Source organism: Oryza glaberrima, chromosome 8 (genome assembly GCF_000147395.1).
Source record: "Oryza glaberrima chromosome 8, OglaRS2, whole genome shotgun sequence".
NCBI lineage: Eukaryota > Viridiplantae > Streptophyta > Magnoliopsida > Poales > Poaceae > Oryza > Oryza glaberrima.
In genome coordinates this window covers 17205186-17225923 of record NC_068333.1, presented here as the reverse complement: position 1 = coordinate 17225923, position 20738 = coordinate 17205186, and the positions used below count along the sequence as shown (strand labels likewise).

The 20738-nt window shown below is 46.0% G+C and overlaps 1 protein-coding gene across 1 annotated transcript; it reads right to left on the bottom strand.

The window, feature by feature from the left end:
- Nucleotides 1-15698: 15698 nt before the first annotated feature.
- LOC127782737 (probable trehalose-phosphate phosphatase 6) lies at nt 15699-19380 on the bottom strand. Its single transcript, XM_052310005.1, has 10 exons — nt 18942-19380; nt 18709-18849; nt 18554-18625; nt 18362-18460; nt 18217-18270; nt 17981-18082; nt 17640-17717; nt 17366-17435; nt 17075-17238; nt 15699-16253 (listed from the first exon to the last, which is right to left on the bottom strand). Exons 1-10 carry the CDS (start codon nt 19206-19208, stop codon nt 16188-16190), a joined length of 1113 nt encoding a protein of 370 aa, XP_052165965.1. The 5' UTR covers nt 19209-19380; the 3' UTR covers nt 15699-16187.
- Between the last annotated feature and the right edge of the window lie 1358 nt (nt 19381-20738).

Sequence of the window (20738 nt, the reverse complement as noted above, 5' to 3'; positions counted from 1 at the left end):
CTCGCCGTCCGCAGTGGCCTTCCGGCCGCTGCCGCCCGCACCCCCGCCACCACCGCCGCCCGCCACGCCCCTGTCGCGCCCGCCACCCGTTGCTCCCGTACGAGAGAGAGGAAGAGGGAAGAGAGAAGAGAGAGGAAGAGAGAAAGAGGGGTATGACAGGTGGGTTCCACATTTTTCTAATAAATAAAATACTGACTGGATTGCCACGCGTACGCCACGTAGGACAAACCGGCTCTGGATTGAGTCGAGGGGGGTAACTTGTCCACTATTGAGAGTTGAGGGTGAACGATGTCTGGTTTTCGGGTTTATGGGGTAATTCGATCGACCATAATAGTTCGGGAGGGGGGGGGTAATTCATACTTTTTTCCAAAAAAAAATTATCAATCACTATCAAACGCTCTTCGTCGGCTGGATTCAACCTGTTAGATTTATCACTAGGGCTAACTTTATCTTCAAATTTTATCTTAACCCTCCACATGTATATACGTGTGAAAAGAGAACTAGTAGAACTGGACCAGCCCCTGACACCCTAGGCTATGGCTCGAGGCCTGGTATCAAAAGCCCATGGACCGCAATAATTTTTCGATCATATATGGATTAGCTTTCTATCAGATCACCACAGGTCCGCCCTAACAGGATGCTTCTGCCTTCCTTGATTGATCATCTTGTTAGTTTGCTCTTCCTACTCGTGTCACTACTACAGAAAAGCCTTCGGTGCCGGTTGGTTTCCCAACCGACATCACAGAGACGGCACTGATTACTTGGGGTCAAAGGTGCCGGTTTCAAAACCGGCACTTTGAGGCACACATGAGCCAAAAAAAAAAAGTCAGCTAAGCCATCAAGCCGATCCCAAATAATACCCAAATCCCAAAATTGCATCAAATCCATGAATACATCAACTAAATTGCCTCAAATCCATGAACACATGAACTATAGTGAATAATCCCCAGAAAAACAACACATCTACCATCAACAAATCACAAACAGGAATCACATCAACATCAACAAATCACAAATCACAAAAAGGGAGGAGAAGAGATGGATCCGTGGTCGCCGACTACGTCGCACCTCTAGCCGCCTCCCTCCCGCCGCCGCATCCCCCGTCCCTTCTGCTGCCGTATGTCGCCTCCCTTCCACCGCCGCATCCCCCTCCCTTCCGCTGCCGCATGCCGCCTCTAGCCGCAGCCGCTGCTGGGCCGCCCCTCCGGGCCGTTGCGGCACCATCTACCCTCCTGAGCCGCTGAGAGCCCCGCCGCAGCCGCTGGACCACCAGGCCACCACCGCAACCGCTGGGCCGCTAGGCTGCCGCTGCCGCCACGCTGGGCCTTCTCCACCACCGCCGTTGCGGTCGGATGGAATGTAGGGGAGGGCGCCGCCACCACCTCCCCTCCTACCGTCTGGCTGCAGCCACTGAGCCGCTGCCGCCTGCCCTTCGTCGGGTGGAGAAAGAGGGAGCGAGAGAGAGAGCTAAGAGAGGGGAGGAGGCAGAGAGAAGAGAGGATAAGGGACAAGGGAGATGAGAGAATAAGGGAGAGAGAGAGAGCGGGGGTAACAAAAAGATCCACGGTTTTCTTAATAGGTGTCGTTTTTATAAACAAACGACACCTATAATATAAATATAGGTGTCGGTTCTTTAAAAAACCGATGCTGGTATTATATATAGATGTCGGTTTTTAGTTAAAACCGACACCTCTCTCTTTATAAAGATGCTAGTTCTAGCCGAGGTGTCCTGTGGATGCGCGTTTGGGCAGGAAAAACATTATAGGTGCCGGTTTTATCTGTTTCGACATCTATTGTGCCGACTTATATGTGTCTTTTTTAGTAGCGTGTTCATGTGTGCCTTTTTCTAATGCTCCACCCGATATATTGATCTAGCTACTAACCAACAACCGAAGTGGAATCCAACTCCTCGCCTCGCCCCAATTGCATCGCATGCACGCATCACTCATCGATGGCGATGGGAGGCACTAGCAGCTACGTACACTTAGCTAGCTACCTTCTCTCGATCCCTTTCGCAGCTAATTTGGCTGCAAAAAAAAAAAAATATTGGCACAACATATCTGAGATTCCACTTGGCCACTTCTGGTGTGGGGCTGACTGTGATCCAAGCTGGCCATGCAACGACCAATAGCGGTGTAGGATCGGATCGCTTCGCCATCTGATTAAGATTTTTTGTTTCTAATGAGAAACTTCCCTCAATAATAAGGTAATGAAGTAGTCTATATATTATTGTTTGTTTTGCGATTACGCGTAATGCGAGTGTGACACACTGTTATCTTTTTAGTTGTGATGATTTAGTTTAAGATTTCTGATCAAATCAGGTACAAGAAAGCAAAGGGCTCTTCCTTTTGTTAATGATTGATTTGTGGCTTGGGTGGTAGCACTTACTTTTCGATGCGATAGGCTACATAGATGCACGCATGCATTGCTCGAGTTAACAGAGAGGTTGTACTGAAGGCGGCCGGCCTGGAGGAAGGAGAGGTGTGAGAGGAGAGGAGCTAGATTTTGCTTTGCAAAGTACAGGCTGCTTTCCGCTTTCTGTATAGCTCAAGGGCGGTACCACTAACTACTTCTTTAGTTAATTGGGCTACAGTCTAATCGACAAAATGCTGAATCCACTACAACTAAGCAGACATATTCAAATTTCTTTTTTGGGAAGAGTTGCACGTTATATATGAGTTACAGTGTTTCCTTTTCGGTTTGTTTCTTTTTCTGTGTATCTCAGTTATGAGATGGAAAGTGTATCCAATCGTGTAACCTTTGAAAATGGACACAACTACAAAATGAGATGGAAAGTGTTTTAGATATAGAAGTCGGATTTCTATGCACTATTTTAAAGATGGGGATAAAATTGGTGAAGGAAATTCTTGACCGACCTAGTCTTGTTTCTGAAAAAGCGATGCCGTTTTGATATTTCTGACCCTAGCCATATATAAAATGAACTTCCTAATTTCTTTCAACTCCGTGTTGTAATCATCACTAAATAGCTAAATTGGTAAATATGAATAATTCTGACAATGCTTGTTCTCGGTCGCCCGGGGGGGATGGGAAAAAAATCGATCACTCCCCTCCCCCCACCTGCGCACCCCCACTGGACCCACCCACTTTTCCCTCCCCTTGTTCCACAAAAGATATTTCACCTAGTGTGTTTACAATGTTTCACTATGTATATATCTAATGTTGCAGTGAATTAAAATATTCTTTTGCAACAAATCACCCACATATTTTGGAAACCCTTTATTAAGGGAATTTGGTTTATTTTTTGTTCCACCAAAAATGTTTTACCTAGTGTACTCACAATGTTTCACTATGTATAGATCTAATGTTGCAGTGAACTGAAATATTCCATTGCAAAAGAAAAACACAAATATATATTTTGGAAACCCCCTATTAAGGGAATTCGTTTCATTTTTTGTTCCACAGAAAAATGTTTCACCTAGTGTACTTATAATGTTTCACTATATATGGATCAAATGTTGCAATGAACTGAAACATTCTTTCACTATTTACTGAAATATTATTTTTATATAAGGTGAAACAACACCCGATTTAAACGAGTGAAACATTTTCGATCTACTTAGTGAAACAATTCAGATATACCTGGTGGAACATCGTGCAACATTTAAAAATAATTCAATAATAAGCTAATTTTTTTTGTCAGAATATATTCATGTGTGGTCTTGTTTTGAAGATTTAATTGCAACGAATTTAATGGTGTAATCAGATCATGATTTGGATAAGTAATTTAAGAGAAAAATCAGTTTAAAGTAGTTTTGCATGTAAATCAGACGCTGACGTCAGCGCCCAATTTTAACCTCCTCTTATCGGGCGCCTAACCCGGAGTCGCGTCCGAATAATTCCCAAACGATTGAGGACCGTTCTCGTTAAAATGATATCATTATGCAATTGTTATCATCCCTAGTTATAAACAATTGACATGCATGTAAATATCTAATAGTTCATTGAAAATTTATTTAATTGGCTTATTTGGTTTCCTACAATACCAAAATATGGGCAATGCCAAATCATGGCACTACTTAAAAGATGGTAAAAGGTGCTGGTTGGGAGCCCCACATGGATGCTGGATTTCCCAACCGGCGTCTCACCGGCGGTACTGATGAGAGAATCAAAAGGTATGATATCAGCACCTTTTATGTTCCACGAATGAAAAAAAAAAGCCGGCTTGATGCACTAGCTAATCGAGCCGATGCATCGAGCTGCTCTCCACCAAACTCAGACCACCATCGATGAAACAACATCCACAAAGCACACGACACAAATCATCATCGATCCATCCAACAACACAGCACAAATCACATAAATTTTAATGGATATCCAACAATTTCACACAACACAAATTGCTCACTGGGACATCGAGGTTGCCGTTGATGGATTCGTCGAATCCGCAGGAGTCGCTGCCATCGAGGGCATGGACACCACGACGCCGCAGCGGTAGAGATGGGAGGAGGAGGGTCTGCGCCTCTGCGGTAGTGGGGTGGGAGAGAAGGAGAGACACTGCTACCGCCGGATCCACCCGCAGGAGAAGCCACCGTTGGATCCACACATGGGAGTCGCCGTCGTCGCAGCCGGCCCGTAGGAGCCACTGCCATCGAGGGGATGGACGCCATGACATTGCAGCGGCGGAGAGGGGAGGAGGACAGGCTGCAGTGGCAGGGTGGGAGAGAGGAGGAGAGACTGAGAGCGCGGAAGATGAAGGGGCTGCGAGAAAGGAGGATAAGGATGAGGAAGGAGCTCGGTCGGCTCGGCTCAGTGCTATCAAGAATCTCAATATGTGTTGGTTTACTAAAAAAAGGTACATATAGTACACTATAGGTGCCGGTTAAATTAAAAAAAAAAGAGTAAATTGTACTGGCGGTCCTTAAACTTGTAACGAGGTTTCACTTACATCCACGAACATGCGAAACACGCATCGAGATCCCCAAATTTGGTTTAATATATTATCCCGGTCTAAAGCCTCGTTTGACCGTGGCCTTGCCTACGTGGCATGGTACGTGGACGATGACATATAATTTCTTTACTCCCTTCTTCCTTTTTTTCTCCCTTCTTATCCCTTTTTCTCTCCACTTTGCATCCTTCCTCTCCCTTCTACCGCTGACAGGTGGGGCCCACCTGTCAGTGCCCGGCGAGGCTGGTGAGGGGGCGGGGAGACCGGCGGTGGCAACGGCGTCGTCGACGGGAAGGAGAAGGAGGATGGGAAGGGGAAGGCCCCCGGTCCGAAGTGGCTCTACTGCAGCTGTCAAGCTCGTGCCCGCCCCGCTCGCGCTAAGCTCACCGATTCCTCCACCGCACACGTGGCCGCGGTAGGCGACCCCTCCCCACGGGCGCGGCTGGCGACATCACCCCCCGCGCGCGCCTCGGCCGCTTCCGCATGAATGACGCGCCGCTGCCCAATGAAGTGCGCCATCCCCCTCCGGCACCGGTTGCAAGGCCATACCACCCGCTCCTCACCATCGCCGTCGTCTTGGGCGGCGGCGGGAGAGGAAGTAGTGGGAGAAGTCAAATGTCAGCGCAGCGGGAGGAGAGGAGCCGCGGACGGCGGCTGCCTCTCCATCTCCTCCCCTATCGGCCTCTACCCGGGGCTCCTCTCCTCCTGCCAATCGGTGCCCGCGCGCCGCTCCTCTCCTCCCGCCGGCCGGTGCTCGAGCACGCGAGCTGCTCCTCTCCTCACCAGCCGCCACCCGGGCATGCGCGCCGCACCTCTCCTCCCACCAGCTAGCGCCTGAGCACGCGCGCCGCTCCTCTTCTCGCCGGCTGCCGCCCGCGCATGCGTCGTTGCCGGAAACCTCGTCCACCACGCGAGGTGAGGATGGAGAGAAAAGATGGAGAGAAAAAAATAGAAAAAGAAAATAGACATAAAAGGTTTACCCGTAAATTAGTTTTAATCATTTCATTTATTTTTCCACACCTTATCAACCGTAGTTCTCACCGTAGCTTTGGCTCTCGCTTTACACAGACACCCGTCGTTTTCTTTCTAACTAACTATGTATATATATGAGCTTCGGCATATCAATTTTCCCTATCTCCTTTTGCGGACATGGTTTTTCCTTTACACGCCATGTCCGGTACATAGTGTTTTTTGGGCTTGTAAACTTCTGCTCTATTAATATACTTCCCCCGTTTCATATTATAAGACTTTCTAGCATTGTCCACATTCATATATGTGTTAGGAATCTAGACATATATGTATGCCTAGATTTATTAACATCTATATAAATATGGGTAATACTAAAAAGTCTTATAAATTGAAACGGACGAAGTACAAGAGGCAAAGCCATTACCTTTTTCAATTTTTTTCCCCTGTCATCAGCTACTATGTCAGCCTGATCTAAGAAAAAAAAAACAATGTCAGCCAACACAGCATCCCAAGTGTAGTCGCCTCACTAGCCTGGTCATCGGCAGACACACACAATCACACTGTATCGAGCGATATTATTGTACACTATTTACTTTGCAAGTGTTTCAGAAAGTGATTGCTTAGTTCCTGATATCACTGCAACTGCTACAAGCTGACACGACTCCATGACAGGAGCAAAAGTCTGCGCCAAGAACCGAAACGTTTCTTCAGAGAACTCTCAATTCTGCCTTCATTCGCTTTGCATTTCTACAGTCTTCTGTGGTAGCTAGTCTCAGCAGCGATCGATTGCACGATATGACTCGGGGTCTTATCCTACTCTTATCTTGTTATCTTCTTAGCTGGTAGATCTATGGATAGAGAAGTAGAATTCTAGCATCTCTTCATCTGAAAACGAAGGCCTGATTACTTATGTTTAAGGAAAGATTATGTTTTAGAATTATAATCTAATTTTAAATTTGAAAATTTGATAAGGCTAATTCCAAATACTTGTTTTCTTAACAATCATGAAAAGAGAGGCAGACAAAAAAAACAGACATCTAAAAACAGGGGAAGGTAGGCCGTGTTTAGATCTAAAGTTTTTCTTCAAACTTCCAATTTTTCTATCACATTAAAATTTTCCTATACGCACAAACTTTCAACTTTTCCGTCACATCGTTCTAATTTTAACCGAACTTCTAATTTTGACCGAAACTAAACACAGCTGTAATGTATAATTGACAGTGAAAGTTATTCCTCAGGTAGTCAGGTACTTGGAACCCAATGATAACACTGGTATTGAAGGATGGAGATTCATCAAAAAAGTAATGGAATTTATGTGACAACTACAGGCATTCATTAAGATGCAAACCGCACGAAAGACAATCTGTACGACTACCTTGATAGCGGTCAGATAGCTGTACTTGTGGCTTCAATTTTCCTCTCCATCAAAGGATGATGATGATTCATTCAGATGATCAGGTCTTATCTTTTCATGTCACAGTAGTAATAGTTAATTTGTCACCAATTCTGATTGATGCTGACTAGTTAATGTGGATGGTTAACACGAATCGTAACCAAAATCTGACTTTTTAGTAGACACAAATGAACTTTATTTTACCATTCCGTAAAACATCCATGTATATTTACTTTTTTCTTTTTACCGACTCGCACGGTCGCACCAGACAGTGCGAAGTTTTATTAAGAGAGCAGGAAATATTTTCAAGATTACAACCCTGGGAGGTCAGTACCAGAAAAACGAAAAAAGTATACCACCACCCGCATACCGATAACGCCAACAAACAGACCCAGGAGAATGCTAGCACCGGACCGGCCGCCGCTAAGCGTGACTGACCGCTGCTAGGCCAACAACGGTACACAGCCGAGATCGCCCAAAACCCGACCCTTACAACCAATAAAAACTCCGATATATCCAAATCTTTGGGATTGAGGGAGAGAGGGTGAGAGAAAAGAATGGAACCGCTCTCCCCACTAAGCCCTCCAACGTGGCCGACTTGTAGAAGCTAGGGCGCCGCCACAAGAGGATATGAATCTAGAGTGAGCTCGCATCAATCGCTTGGGAGGTTTCGGCAAGGGGATGCCTAGACGTCGTATCCAAGGAGAGAAGCGACGAAAGTACCACCGCCGCCGTCCGTCAAGGTCCCAAAAAGAACCAAGACTGGGCTTTCACCCAGCAGCCCCACTTGAGGGGGTGAGACAGCACGACAACGCCCTCAGAAGGGGAGTGACGCTCAAATGCCATCATTACCAGTCTGGCCAAGGCCGGTCTGGGTTTTCAACCGCTGTCCACCGCATGTCGATCTACCACTGATGCACCATTGCTCCACCGCCATCTAAACCTCCGCCGGCACGTGGGCACCACTGCACCGGCGCCCCCCCCCCCCCCCCCCCCCCCCGCCGGCCAGTCTCCGCACGCTGCCATCGGTCGGCCTCGCCAAGCTCCGCCTCTATCGGCCTCTCCTCCCGCTGCGCTGGCCACCGCCTCCACGCCGACTAGCCTCGTCGTGTCGCACCGGCACCTCGATCGCACCTCCACAACAGCGGCCGCCTCCGCTGTCATCGGCCACGCCTCACCGGCCTCCGCTGTCGCCAGCCGCTCCTCCGTGCACGCGCTGTCTCCGCCACCGCCCCTCCCGCCGACTGCCCGCCATCACCGTCGTCGCCGCGAGTCTCCTGGGCCACGCCACCACCTCCGCGAGCAGCCTCCGCCAGCCCTCGTCTCCCGGGCCATGCTTCCGTACGCGCAATGTCTCCGCCGTCACCGGCTGGCCAGCCTACCGCCATCGCTCCTCCTGCCGGCTACCCTTGATATGTCGCCATCGTCTCCGCGAGTCTCCCAGGCCAGCTGTCGCGCCGCCGCCGCCGCCTCGAGCTCTTCCGATCTGGCCGGGGGGGAGGGGGGAGGGGGGAGGAGGGCAGATCCACCTCCGGCGCGGTATCCACTCTGCCGGCCGCTCCGGCTGCCGCCTCCTGCCGAGCGAATGCCGCTTCTCCTCCCAAGCCGAGGAGAGGCTCTACCGCCGGCGCATTTTCCCTACCGCCATGTTCCCGGTCGGCCGCACGGTTTCTGGCAGCAGGCTTCGGCGGCGGCGAGGCAGTTGTGGCGATGTGGGGTGGCGGCACAGGCGGCTAGGGTTTTGCCCCCGAGCCGTCCGTGTGAGAGCGGTGCGAGGGAGACGCGTTGTGTTTTCAATATCTTCTTGGAGTACTATGTATTTACTTTGATCACAAAAATGATATATCTAAATGAATACATTTTAAAAAATATTTTTACCTTCCCTTGAAGATATATTACAATAGAACTTAAAGAGTCAAACATATAGTGATGGAAAAATGAAACCGTTGCTCGTGGCTCATATCAGATCAGATCAACTTGAACTCGTAATTATAATGGATAGAGTTAAGTTAAGTTTTTATCTCATCAACTTATAATGAGACAGCTCACGAGCTACTCATTTAGCTCGCTACTACACAAAATCACCATATTAATTAGTACTTAACATTTCTTGCTTTATTTTCTTAATTATAGTGGCTCTCTCCACCTCCATGAATCTGAACACATTCCTTGCTTTATTTTTCCTCTATAATAGCCTAAAAATGATTAGGTTTTATATAGTTGAATTTTCAAAGTGTCATTCAACTTATCTTTAGTCCTCGGTCGTCTAGTCGACAGTTTAGAGCCTCTAATAGTTGGTGTGTTGACTTCCGGATTGAAATCTACAATTGTAACTATTTCTTTGTGTTTAGTTACCGATTCGTAATATTTAGATTGCATTTTACCTAGTTCTTGCAGTGTTTTATCTTTTGCATTGATATGATCATTAACCATGTATCACGGTTGGTACAATATTATTTGTGGTGTAGTGATTGTACGACGTTCTAGACTTATTATGGTTGATAACAACTTTACCAACATGATATTCTATCAAAGCAAGATTTAATCCCTTACTATAAGATCGGGCCACGAGAGAGCGTCATCAGTGCTTGGACTCATATACCAAACGAGTAATGTCCAAACAAAGTTGATCGATACCAACCACTTCTTGGGATGGGATCCATCTGTTGATCATTTAATAGCCTGGGAGCATAACCACGATAATCTACCCTCGATTAAGTCAGAAGAACATGAATTATATCCTTGCGCGTTGCAGGGACGGATCTACACTGTAATAGTCAGGGTACTTAAAGTGCTTATTGGTAGAAGATAATATCATGATTTAAGTATAGTTAGTACGTTATGACACCAGCAAATTCACTATGGCACTGGAGTGTCAATTTTGTGGATCAACCAATGGCACATTGCACATACGCACCGTGTATTGGGAGAACAATATCTCCACAACTTGTGTCTTCCGTTTAAAAAAAAAAAAACTTTAGTGTGTTTGAATAATTGGAAATGAAGAGTGGGATTGTGATTGAAAAATGAATGAAGGGTTAGGATTAAATGGAAGAGGAATTGTTTAAAGATATCTTTTGGTGCGTGAGAAATTATTTTCCTATCCCATTAGCTAAACTGGGCCTTTATATCTCTCTTGGTCCGGCAGAGTAGTGCAGAGTTCTTGGAAGCAGTGGCGGAGGCAGCGTGGGGGCTGGGGGGTCTTTAGACCCCTCTACCCCTAATAAATTATTAGAGCTCCCATTAAGACCCTTCTAAAATTTAAATCCATATATCTATTGCAATGAGGCTAAAATAGACTTTATCTGATATTGTTAGAATGCCTAAAATGCTGAGGAGCCTCCACATCGTCTTTCTCCGTTCACTATGCCTCCTCGCCGGATCACCCTGCTGCAGCCACGACCATTCAAGGAGCAAATTAAAGCCAGTTAAAAATCTCTCATCAAACCCAGACAAATGCTGTTCTGTAGAAGCTTCGATCAGTTTGCATGGGCTGCTTTATCTGCAACATTGCAGCTCGATACAAAGGTACAGTTTGCAGCTTAGAGAGTTCGTGAACACAATACTATTCATGACAGAAAAGTCCACTTGTACTTGGCCTTGACATACCACTAGCTGGCCAACTAGCTTGTCAATATCTCACTTTGATTATTAACGCTCTACCTTGACCTAGTTTCTAGAATATCCTTTTCAGGAATATATCATATCTTAGCCAAATGGACAGATCATTCTCAGGGTATAAAAAGAAACTAATGCTGACAAGAAAGGAGGCACTTTTTATGAAAGCTTTTGGGGTAGATAACATACAATGCACACTGGCTAGTAACTGGTGTGGGTGTGGTCCAACAACACATCCTGGTTTTCTCTAACGATCCATTAAAAAAAAAGGTTTATGTCCATGACAGCTATCAACTTCTTGTTGATGGCCAAAGCCATCAACCTCATGTTGATGGCCAAACTTTTGTGGAGGTGTAAATTGTTTATTTATAAATTAATCATATAGCAAATGACGAACATGAGAAACGGACTTAACATGAAGAACCCTTACGAAGAAAAACCACAATCGTGTAGGCAGCATCAGTAATACGAGGAGAGTTATAGGCAGGGGATGGCAGTGAGGCAGTGTCTCTATCTTCCTAGATATGCTATGGTAATACTCACTCTGATTCCAATTATATGGGTAATTAAACTAGGAAAAGAATCATAATTACGTCTATTGAAATTGTGTACAAATTGGGACATGTAAAATCAACAGTTTGCAAGCACTTCTGTCTATTAGAATTTTGCATGTAGTAAGTATAATTCACGGTTCTTCTGTTGTAGATTTGAACAAAATTTTAAAGCAGTCGGAGAACCTAATAAATTTGAAACCAAAACTAATCATTATGGTATGAAATATTCACGAAAAAAAAAACATTATGGTACGAAATGATAAGACTGGTTTCTCAAACGCCATGTTTAAGGATGTGTAACTTTAATATGCTACTACCATTCTGTAATAGTTCACTTATCAATCATAACCAAAATTTAAATTTTTAAACTTAATTATATAGGGTCTTTTTAATCGTGGTTAATTTTTCAGACTTGGCTTTAAAACTGATAATGACTCAAACATACAAGTTTTTTTTTAGTCTCTTCATTTCTCTATGGCTTATTGAGCTCAACTGATCACAGCTAACACAGGCAGCGAAAGAACTACTATATCACTATCAATAACACTGTTTTCCGATATGTGCAACTTATCACAGAAAGCACACGAGAACTGATGTTTCATATCACACACATGCAGAGCCAGTAAAAACAGGAACCAGCTTTTAACAACTGGACTTGGTAAATCTGTCTCGCAAGACAAGACATGCTGAGAGAGAAGGGGTTCCTCTTGAGGATATCTCCTCAATTTTACGTGTCATAAAAGATCATGTTAAAAACAAATAACAAATATGAGTGTCACATCACGCCTGTCCATAGCTGTTCAAACTTACAGGTTAATTTGCTGAGTGCTATATCGAGTATTTTTTAAACTATTTATAACTTCTTAAGTACTCCTGCCATCATAAAAAGAAACAATCTATTATTGATACATCCGATTTTAGACCACTCTCCAATTATATTAAGATCCAGATCACATGCACATTTTGGCAATCAGCCGCCATTTCGTTTTGAATTAGGCTGGCTAGAGTGGGATGGATTCTTTGAGATGGTAGCCAAAGAGTGGCAAAGCATAAACAAGGGAAGGAATCCTATGGAACGTTGGAAACACAAACCTTAGGCAACATTTAAGAGGGTGGGCGCGAAGTTTAAGTGGCACATATAAAAAACAAAAAATAAAGCTTTTAGTTTTAATTGACACACTAGACAAAAAAGCCGAACACATAACTCTCTCCAACACAGAGTTAGCTTCATTGAAGCAGGCCAAAAATGATTTGGCAAAACTGTTAAGGGAGGAAGAGTTGTATTGGTACCAGCGATCTAAGACAAATCATGTACTCCAAGGGGATAGTAATACTAAATATTATCACTTGATAGCCAATGGTAAACATCGTAAGCAGATGATTTTCCAGTTGGAACAAGAGGATACTATAATAACGGGTGAGGGGAATCTCAAAGAATACATCACCAATTATTATAAAGGATTATTTGGTCCTCTAGATCATAATCATGTATCCATGATAGAGGGATGGACTGATGATATTCCTCAAGTGTCCGACTTGGAAAATGACATCCTTATTGCTGAATTTTCAGAAAAGGAAGTCAAAGAGGCAATTTTTCAAATGGATCATAACTCCTCTCCAGGTCCAGATGGCTTTCCTACAAAGTTTTATCAGGTCTTTTGGGAGATTGTTAAGAATGATCTCATGGCTCTATTTAGAGAATTTCATAAAGGGACATTATCCCTTTATAACCTAAACTTTGGGATCATCGTGCTACTGCCAAAAAAGGCTGATGCAAATCAAATTCAACAATATAGGCCTATTTGCCTACTGAATGTCAGCTTTAAAATTTTTACAAAAGTGGGCACCAATAGGATTACAACGGTTGCTCACAGAGTCATTCGCCCAACCCAAACGGCGTTTTTGCCAGATAGAAATATCATGGAAGGGGTGGTGATTTTGCATGAGACTGTCCATGAGTTACACACAAAGAAAATGGATGGTATCATATTCAAAATTGACTTTGAAAAGGCTTATGACAAAGTTAAATGGCAGTTCCTTCAGCAGACATTACGAATGAAAGGGTTTTCACAATCGTGGTGAAATTGGATTTCCAACTGGGTTGAAGAAGGAACTGTAAGTGTCAAAGTCAATGATAATGTAGGAAAAAATTTCCGGACATGCAAAGGCTTGAGACAAGGGGATCCAATGTCCCCAATTCTTTTTAACATAGTGGCTGATATGTTAGCCATTCTTATTGAAAGAGCCAAAGTCGATGGCCAAATTAGAGGGGTAATTCCACACTTAGTGGATGATGGTTTGTCCATTCTCCAATATGCCGACGATACAATAATATTTCTTGAACATGATTTTGAACAAGCAAAAAACATGAAGGCCATTCTTTGTGTGTTTGAACATCTCTCGGGGCTGAAAATAAACTTTCATAAAAGTGAAATTTTCTGCTTTGGGGGAGCCAAGGAAATGGAGGACCAATATAGACAACTGTTTGGTTGTAATTCTGGTTCCTTTCCATTCAAATACTTAGGAATCCCCATACACTATCGAAAACTCAGAAATTCTGATTGGAAATGTGTGGAGGATAGGTTTCAAAGAAAACTTAGCGCATGGAAGGGCAAAAACAGCTCCTATGGTGGGAGATTGGTTCTTCTTAACTCGGTTCTTTCAAGTCTTCCCATGTTCATGTTATCCTTTTTTGAAATACCTCGAGTTGTACTTCAAAGACTGGATTACTACCGATCGAGCTTTTTCTGGAGTAGTGATAGCCAGAAAAAGAAATATAGGTTAACAAAATGGGATTATATATGCCGGCCAAAAGATCAAGGTGGACTGGGTGTCCTAAATCTTGATATCATGAATAGATATTTGTTGAGCAAATGGCTATTCAAGCTTCTTAATGGTGATGGCCTATGGCAAAACCTTTTGCGCAACAAGTACTTAAAGGGTAAACCCCTCTCCCACATGTCACACAAACCAGGAACATCCCAATTTTGGGCTGGCCTAATGAAAGTAAAAGATCAATTTTTTCAGTATGGATCTTTTAAACCTGGTAATGGGATGGAAATAAGATTTTGGGAAGATACATGGTTGGGCTTGCAACCTCTCAAATATCAATATCCTTCTCTGTACAATGTGGTCCGAAAAAGACATTCTACTTTGGCAGAGGTTATGAGCACAACACCGTTGAATGTTTCATTCCGACGATCAATTGTAGGACCAAAGTTAGTTGAGTGGAACGATCTGATCTCTCGACTAGCTAACATAACCCTATCAAATGAAAATGATTGCTTTATTTGGTCGCTACATAAAAATGGCTATTTTTCGGTCAAATCCATGTATAATGGGATCATCAATTCCAATGTAAGAATCCACAAGAGGATCTTATGGGAGGTAAAGGTACCACTAAAAATCAAAGTATTTATGTGGTTTCTTCACAAAAAAGTAATCTTGACAAAAGATAATCTCATAAAGAGAAATTAGAGGGGAAACAAGCAATGTTGTTTTTGTAATACACAAGAGACCATCCAACATCTTTTCTTTGACTGACATGTTGCACGTTTTGCTTGGCGATGTGTCTTCTTTGCCTTCAACATCCCCCTCCCTACAATGCAAAAGATATATTTGGTGACTGGCTAAGGGGAGTGCCTAGACCCAAAAAAAATGATTTTGTTTGGAGCTAGTGCTTTATGTTGGTCAATTTGGCGTTGCCGAAATGATATAGTTTTTAACCATAAAAAAATGCCTAACATCATGCAGGTTATCTTCATATGTTCCAATTGGCTCCACTCTTGGTGTATAATGCTTTCACAGGAACAACAGGATACTATGCGCAATGGTGCTACACGCTTGGAATTAGTAGCCAGGGAACTTTTATTCTATTTTGGATGGCGTAGTACCTACAGAATTTCGTGATAGAATCTACGTGATTTTGAAAAAAACATTATTTTAGTAGATCATATCATCGGCAGAAGTTGGGGGTTTGTCCCATCTCGCCTTTTTTAACTTTTCTGTTCACGTCTGAATTTTTTGGTTGTGTGCCTACGGGCAGAGGCCGGAGATGTAACACATTTCTATTATCTAAAAAAAATTGATACATCCGATTACAACGAATCTAGATATACCCTACGTCTAGATTCATTGTATTAAAATATATCGCATCCTAGTACTATATTGTCTTTTTTTTTTTTTGAACGAAAGGAGTAATTGAGTAAGAAGGGAGGGGACGAGAGACATTTGTGCTGTAATATTCTGATGCTCTTCATTTCATCATATATACTCTTGTACATAGATAATCAGAAGCCATATACAATTACACGGTAGCACTCAAATCCATCCACCTTCCTGTGCACCCACCCAGGTAGCATAGCAACCACCATAGCCAAAAGGGACGAGAGAGCACAAGGCCCAAACACAGCAACACTCTTCGTCCCCTTCTCATAGCCACCACCACCCAACACAAAGCGCCTCCCAAAAAAACCAGAGGACGCGCGCGCGCGCACTGTCAGTGTGTGCACACAGAACAGTGTACAGGAGAGCTACGATAATAACTAAAAGATACTGCTCCCTCTCTAATTAATCACCCCTCCCCTTAATTACATATATTTATATACTACTAATACCCTTGATGATGATAATAATAATAATAATCTTTCTCCGATCCTAACCCAAAACCCCTAGGAGCAGAGCAGAGCAGTAGCAGAGAGAGAGAGAGATAGCTGTCGGGAAATGTGGGTTGAAGCCGTCGGCGAAATCACCACTTGGGGCGAGCACGGGAGAGGCGCTCCCACTCCACCAGCCGCAGCAAGAACTCCATCACCTGCAAGAGAAAAGAAAATGGGAGAAAAAAAAATTTTAGCCGGAGTAGAAAACACACGGTGGTGCTGGTGCAGTGCAGAAACAAGTTGGTGGACGCCGGGCCGCGCCGCCCTCCCGAGTCGACCGACCGGTCGACACCGACGGCGCCGGCTGTCCGTCCCACGCGGCGCGCGGTGGTCCCCGGGAACGAAAGCTTCGCGCGCATTGACGTCGACTAAAGATAATAATAATAGCCGCGACGCGCGCGCCGGAAAACTACGCGCGCGCAGCGCCGCCCCAGTAGAACATAACAGTGTAGTGTACTAGTATTTCCTTTCCTTTTTCATCTCTTTTACTACGGGTGCGATTAGTTCACGTCAAAATTGAAAGTTTAAATGAAATTGGAATGATGTGATAGAAAATTGGAAGTTTGTGTGCGTAGAAAAGTTTTAATGTAATGGAAAAGTTAGAAGTTTGAAGAAAAAGTTTTAATGCGATGGAAAAGTTGGAAATGATTTACAACGGGCCAAACCATATAATTTGGGATTTACAGGATGTGTGGATTGAGATAAAGCACGAGCTAAGCCCATATTATCGTGAATTGGCTGGGTGGGTAGATTGATAATAAAATAGGATCCTATAATTGTTACACACCCAAGAAGAAACATGAGGTGATCAGGAGGGGATGGAATAAGGACGACTGCATTTTTATTTATTTAAAGTAGAAGAGTTTTCTTTTCTAAAAAAAAATCTGAACATTTTTGTGTGATGTACGTGTTGACAGTTTTGAGACGAGAAATCAGAAAGAAAAATTGAAAGAAATGCAAGGGGGGTGGTCATTACCTCGGCTGGCTCCTGCAGGGAGTAGGAGGCGTTGGTGTCCTTGGGGTACTTGGACACGAGGATGCCGATGCCCTGGCCTCTCTTTCGGAGCACCTTGAACGCGTCCTCGTCGGTCCGGTCGTCGCCGATGTACACCGGCAGCACGTTGGTGCAGTCGGCGAACCCTGCATTATTTTTATTATTCGTTTCACAACGAGCACACAAAACAATCAGTGCCAAGCCCAGGGAAGAAGAAGACGACGGCGACAGATTAAGCCTGAACAAAAAAGAAAAGAGAAAAAATTCCATTACCTAGCGACTCGAGGAGGAACTCGAGGGCCTTGCCCTTGTCCCACTTGATGGTGGGCCGGATCTCGAACACCTACAGGAGAAGCATCCAATGATCGGAGGACAATGACTCAGTGATCGTCTCACGGCCGCAACATATCAAAGCTTAATAATAATAAGCATATATCTCTACCTAGCAAAGAATCGATTGATGGCTACACATGTCTGCAGAAACAAAAAAAAAAAAGAAAAAAAGAAAAGAAAAGAGAGTGAGATTTGAAAGAAAAAAAAAACTCACCATCCTCCCCTGCGTGAGCTTCAGTTTGGGGTAGTCCTTGAGCTCTGCCTTCACTATGTCAGCCAATGTGCTCCAGCTCTGCATGCATGAAATCGGTTAATTGATCATCTAGTTATAGAGAGAAACAAATTAAGGAGATCGAAGAGGCTGATGATTAGTTGATGTCTTCTTTTTCTAATAGTACTAATAATAAATATTACTGCTGAATAGTGACAATTTTAGGATGGGGCTCACACACTAATTAAGACACTAATACCCAAAGAAAAAACAGGTGCTAGTAGTAGTAGATGCAGGGAAGGAAGAGAAAGAAAAGGAAAGGAAACAATTGTGTTGTGCCGCACCTTTTCATCGACACATCTGAAGTGGACAGACACACAGAACTTGTTGTTCTCCACCTTGGCTCCAGGTATGCACTTGGTCCTTTCTATCAGAGAATCGTGCACCTAACAAATTATACACACCACAATTAACCAAGTTTAACATCAGATCGAACCCAAAATTAAAAGAAAAAAAGCTAAACTTCTCCTTCATCTATAGTTTGCATAATTGCGTCGCAGCAGTAGTACTATGTTCTAACCTGTTCTATCATGGGGAGGAACTCGCTAGCCGGCTGAAAGAGAACGCCTTTCGCCTGAGAATCACACAGAGGTGCAAAAGCAGAGAAAGATAAGTTTTGCTTTTCCTCGCTGTGGTTGACAAGTGCGGCAGTGGAGGATGCTCACCTTGGCCTTGTTGTGGCGGGAGGCCTTCGCGGGGCCCTTGATGTCCATGCCATGGCTACCGGCGTAGTAGAGCTCCGCCAGCTTCACGAACTCGAACACCTGACGAAGCACGGACACGGCAAGAATCTGAACTCAGCACATAGCGCTGCACCCACCGATCTCCTGGGATGGCATTGGGGATAATGTGTGTACCTTGTCGCGGCACCGGCCGCTGACGATCGCCGTCGGGAAGTGCTTGGCGACGCTGCGCACCGCCCGCCGCATCTGAGGGAGAAGAGAGAGAGAGATTGAGTGAGCTCGATTGTGGACGGCGGTGTGGTTGAAGTGTTCGATGTGTGGGTGGTTACCGTGTCGGACATGAAGGCGGAGTCCGGGTCGTCGACGATGGGGGACAGCGTGCCGTCGTAGTCGAGGAACATGACGATCTTCTTCCCCTTGGACGCCGCCACGATCTGCTCGAACTTGCTCAGCGCCGACGGGTGCCTCACCTGCACACCGATCAGAGACAACCAGCGCCCATTTCAGTAAAACAGAGAATGCACCGGCGACGCAAGAATCGATGAAAAAGAAATGCACGGACCATCCAGGCGGCGCGCTCGTCGTCGACGGCGCCGGCGGCGGCGAGCGCGGCGGCGGCCTTGGCGTGGGTGGGGGAGGAGGCCCGCATGGACTCCACCCATCCGTTGATGAGCGGGAGGCCCGCGCCGAGGTCGAGCTGCGCCTGGAGGTACTTCTTGCGCACGGCGACGCCCGGCGCGGCCCGCGGCGGCGGGTACGGGAGCAGCGGCGCGGAGTTGGGCGGCATCGGCACCGCCACCTCCGGCACCACCACGCTCTGCTTCGTCATCGGTCGCTCCGTGTCGAGGTATCGATCGATCGACCGACGGCGCGAGATCGATACAATCGATCCGGGTCGAAGAGAGAGAGAGAGAGAGTCCCCGCCTTCGCGTTCGAGCTCGTCGGATTCGCGGCGGAGGCGGTGGCCGGAGAGAGGAGGGAGGTGCGTGTCGAGGAGGCGGTGAGGAAGGCGGTTATTTATAGTTGGAGGAGGCGCGGCGGGGGGGGGGGGGGAGAAAGAGAAGAGGAGAGAGAGAGAGAAGCCAAGAGCGCGACGCGAATCTATGGGCGAGGGCCCCACACTGTGGTGCCACGGCGTGGGGCCCAGACGGGTGTCCTTGGGTCCCACCACCACACACAACACAAGTACAGAACCCACCCCGGCCGGCCCTGTGCCGTGCCGTGGCGTTGGCTCGCCCAGCCCAACACTCCAGTAATACGGTGCGGCCCACGCTAGCTTAGCTTTCCCCATGCTTTGACACTGATTTATTACCACGTAGTACACCGCCGCGACGACCTCGATCGAGTCGAAACGCTCGTTACAACGATGGGAAAGGGTTCGACGCGGCCGGCACAACGACGAAACCAGCCGGGGCGGGCGGCCACTGCCAGAAGGGACACACGCGCGCGGGGACCGGACGACCAGACGATGGTCGCGCGCGCCAGGAGCGAGGGACGCGTGTGCGCGGCGCCACCAACACACACAACCCGCGCGCGCGGCCCTCGTGAGCAAGCCGTGGCGAGACCGCGCGTGGCGGCAGCGGTGTGGTCGGTCTCTCGTCCCGCGCGCATGGACACGTACCCCCCCCCCCCCGCCCCCCCCCCCTGCCCTCCGCTGCCACCTCCCCGTAAAATTTGTCCATTTCTCTCGCACTCCGTCGCAGCCGTAGTACTAGTCCGTGGCGGCCGCGTTCGTTGCTCTGCTCGTGCCAGTGTCACCGTACCTTACCACCCCGTTGTCTGAGCCGAGACCTCGTGGACTCATGCTGACCCCGCCCATGCAAACGCAGATTCAGAGGCCAGTATAGTACGGAGTACTACCGCTAGCAGCCTATGGTCAAAGCACGTAGTACATGCAATGCATCGGCGCGCCCTGGCACATGCATGCAACAAACGGCAGAAACAGCTACCGGATCAGACACGGGCGGCACGGGATCCTATGCTTACAACTACGTACTCCTACGTTCGCGCGCCACGAGCTGCCACACCGTGCCCACGTACGTACGAGCTGTTGGTCGATCTCCCCCTGCCTGCTTACCAAGACGTAGACGCCGCAGGTGCGCGACACGGCATGCATCTACCTAGTCACTGGCGTATGCATGTCTCGTTTTATCGCTACTTCAGTCACTACTAACATAAACAAATCTATAGTACGGTATGATATAACCTAGTATAATTTTTAGAGAAGGCATTTTATAACGTAGGATAACATATACTTCCTCCGTTCTAAAATATAAGTATTTTTAACTATGAATTAAAACAAATTGTTATGACCTGAGCTCGTGAGGGATTGAATCACACAAACTAGCAGCAGAATACA